The sequence below is a fragment of the Austrofundulus limnaeus genome, unplaced genomic scaffold, assembly GCF_001266775.1.
Source record: "Austrofundulus limnaeus strain Quisiro unplaced genomic scaffold, Austrofundulus_limnaeus-1.0 Scaffold11, whole genome shotgun sequence".
Classification (NCBI taxonomy): domain Eukaryota; kingdom Metazoa; phylum Chordata; class Actinopteri; order Cyprinodontiformes; family Rivulidae; genus Austrofundulus; species Austrofundulus limnaeus.
In genome coordinates, this window is record NW_013952413.1 from 1,966,470 (window position 1) to 1,970,269 (window position 3,800).

The 3,800-nt window shown below is 34.9% G+C and overlaps 1 protein-coding gene across 1 annotated transcript in view; it reads left to right on the top strand.

The window, feature by feature from the left end:
• Window positions 1–3,800, top strand: part of gria2b (glutamate receptor, ionotropic, AMPA 2b) — a gene marked incomplete at both ends in the record, with an annotated part of 50,275 nt that overhangs the window by 27,285 nt on the left and 19,190 nt on the right. The window contains 1 exon segment of the mRNA XM_014001981.1: window positions 2,898–3,137. Within this exon segment, the coding sequence (XP_013857435.1) occupies window positions 2,898–3,137 (240 nt within the window).

The following is a 3,800-nucleotide window of genomic DNA, read 5'->3' on the forward strand; positions in this document are numbered from 1 at the left end:
TACCTGAATAGTTCAGATGACCTAGTTTTTATGAAATTTGGTAAAACCTATATACAGTATTTTTCTTGTTTATATGAATATAGTCTTTTCATTTGTCCTGATGTGCAAAAATAAATACTAAAATTCACAATATTTTTTATTTTTATAATGCCATTGGCCATAAAGGTTCCAGAAAAGGCCTCAAAAAGGCCCACAAACCACCAGTTGATAATCACAGTTGTAGCTTGTTTTGCGGCTCTGAACACATTTTATTAGTGAGCCAAGTAGCAGAAATGTCTCTTTTGATTGTAAAGGTTTCAGACCCCTGTTTTAACCTGTAAATAAATAAAGAGCCAATTCTAAATATAATGGTGTGAAAATATAAAAAATAAAAATTGTAACGCTCTAAATGTTAACATCCCATTCACGTATGGGCTCTACTTTGGGCCTTTATGACAGAAAAGTCCATTTCCTTAGATATTCTAGTGTAGAAAGTGGCAGAGTATTCTTCTTTACATGCACACTTTTAAAAGCGATTTCTGTTGCAATCATTTGTTTGGTTTTGCTTTACATTTAGATGACATTTCAAAGGCAGCTGAATAAATCAAAAGCGTATGGAAAGAGTTTTGTTATTTTGATATTATCAGAAGAGTCGAGCCATAACTTGCCTTTTGTTTACTCATCTCTCTCACATACAGTAGCTATTTTGCTGTAACACATCTGAAACATGAGCCAATGTTGTTTTTCTTGCCACAGTGAAAAAAAACTTCATATAAAAGATTTGGTCTTTGTTTYACACAATAACACCTTCCAGGACTCAAACCTGCAGCCTTGTAGGTCAGTGGCACTGATCACTGAGCTGACACAGCTCCATCAGAATGATGGTGTTTTGCATTGTTCTCTGCAACCACAAGGTTGGGATTACAAGTTCCCAAACAAAAAAAAAAAAGTATTCATCTCACTTGTACACGTCTTTAGATAAAAAAAAAAGGTTTTTTTTTTACCCCACTTTTGTCTCGTCTTTAATAACAAAATAACGGAGCTGGAGAACCGGCTTTGTGCTGCAGGCCCAGGAGAGGACAACATAAGATTTTCTTCTAAACATTTTGCTCTCGGTGCCCAATTAAAGTGACCATGTCAACACTAGAATAAGAKATTTCTCTGGTTTTTACTTCCCTCTGTGTTTGAAGGGGAATTTCTGAGAATTAATTTTTGCCAGTTTTACTGAAAAGCAGTCAGATGTGACAGAGGCTTAATGGCTTTTCTACAGTCCTCACTGCTGCCAGGAGTTACTGTTTGTGATTGGCTTTTCTTCTCTAATTAAACATTTCTACATGTCTTATTAAAAGAAAGCACACGAAAACACTAAAAACTCTACAATTTTTATGCATTTTAGATGCACTTAAACTATCTAAACCCTTGCTGCTTTAACAAATATTGCTTCTGGTTGTTAATGACCAAATTTGGTATGAACTTGAAAATTGTAATACAGTTTGCTCTGGTAATATTTGCAGCAAAGTCATGGGGATATTGAGTCTCTAAGCATGAGCTTAGAGCATTTTAATCCTGCACAAAGTCTGCGAAGAAGATGACATTGTAGAGCCATAAATATGCCAGACTCCAGATATTATTTTGTTCAGATTTTTGTCTTCATTTTTAGAGATTGTTACTTCTTCAAAACCAACATTTGATCAAATCAAAAGGTGGCTCTGGAGCAAAACTAAAAGACATTTTGAAGCATCAGAGTAGCTCTTGAATGAGCTTGACATTAAATGAACTGGTTTGTTGTGAAGCACAACTCTTTTATTGCTAATGTTCGTTTATGTTTAAAAATATTTACAAGAGTAAATACAATTTTAACGTTTTTGTGTTTCATTTTGTTTTTGCTGGATTTATCTTACCAGTTTCTTACCAGATGTGCACACACTTGTCAGTGTACACCTACGTAAATACATACACTCACATGAAGCACATAAATCCCATTAACATGTCTGAAAAGAATCTGGAAAAGTTTCAAACATCTTGTCTTTTCAGTTTCAACAGTTTTTCTTTTCCAGTTTCAAAATTATTTTTCAGTTTCAAATCGTCTTTTCTCAGTTTCAAAAACTTTTTATTTTTGAATAAAACTTATGACCCGACTTTAGCTCCATACTCTACCCACTGTGAGTAACATCAATGAATGAAGAACAAGTTTGTTTTCACCAAAACTTCAGACACAGACACACCTGCAGTTTTTAATTGGTTTCACAAATTTTATCTTGAAAGAAACTGATTTGGGGGAAAATGTTTGTTTTGCCTGAATTTGTTATTTTGTAATTGCTATTTTTTGTGAATTATTTTCATTTTAATCTTTAAAATACCAAAATTTCCACATAGCTTTATATTTTGGTCCATCTGCCAATATATTTTTTAAATACTAAACGGGTGATGATGGCATTTTTTTTTCCCAAATTCTTTTTTTTTTTTACCTTACTTGAGTCATTTCTTGGATGGCTACTTTTTACTTTTACTTGAGTAAAAGTACGTTGAAGTAGTGCTACTCTTCTTACTTGAGTATAATTTTTTGGTACTCTATCCACCTCAGTAAATGACACAATCATCATAAAGGTTGTTTGGGTTCATTATAAAAACGTCTTAACATTTTAACATTTGCCTAGACCAATTCAGAGTTATGGAAGAAGTAATCTGACGTTATGGAATTTGTGGAAAGATTTGCAACARTGATCTAGTAGTGAAAGTTACGCTTAACTTTAACGTGTAAAAAAWTTTTAATTGGTAACTCGCTGTATTACAAATAGAAGTTTTATAAGCTTTACAAAGAAATCTCAAATTGATTTGAAAGAGAAAACGTGGAATTTCTTTGAAAAATAAAAAAGAGAGAGAGAGAAGGGTAAACTCTAATGTTCTTTCTTCTACAGTCTGTTCACAGTTTTCCAGAGGAGTCTACGCCATCTTTGGATTCTACGACAAGAAGTCTGTTAACACCATCACATCATTCTGTGGAACGCTGCACGTCTCCTTCATAACGCCCAGCTTCCCTCTGGATGGGAATCAGCAGTTCATTATCCAGATGCGACCTGATATCAAGGGGCCTCTCCTCAAGCTCATCGATTACTACAAGTGGGAAAAGTTTGCCTATTTGTACGACAGCGATCGAGGTGAGTCACAAAGTCTCATGAAATGCTGCTCAAGTTTCGAACTCTTATTGTTCTATGCTCATAATATGTAGTTTTACCAGTGGTCTAAACATAAAAATGGAAAGTAAAGTTTTATTTAATAAACGAAGCAGCAAATTACAGGTAAAGCAACAAAACGGGGCATGTTGGTTCATGACAAACAGCTTGTCACACTCAATCAGTTCCAGCAGTTGTTGTGCTTGAGAGTCTTTTTATGTAACATGAGGGGGGGCGGGGGTTCAGACTCACACTACAGAACAGTGGTGATGAAATGACCTGCAGCTGTTGATTTCCATGTTCGCTGCAGACAGGTGTCATTTGTTCGCATTGTRTCCATAATAAGAACATTCTTATGCAGAGTTACTGTGTGTGTTGTACAACTTTTTTCTGCTAAACTGCCAATCAACAGACCCATGGGTGTGCAATAAGCAACCAGGCTATGATTTATGCATTCGTTTATAAAGTGTGGTGTTTCCTGCCAACAACGCCAATAAACTGTCATGGCAAGTTTATCAAGAATGCAGAAACACATTGGAATAAATGCACAGAAAATCTGCATGTATGGTCATAAATTATTTAATTCTGGGCAACAATAAACAGAAAACAAATTATGGAAGTCTGTTGAATTGTGGCCACCGTCAGCAG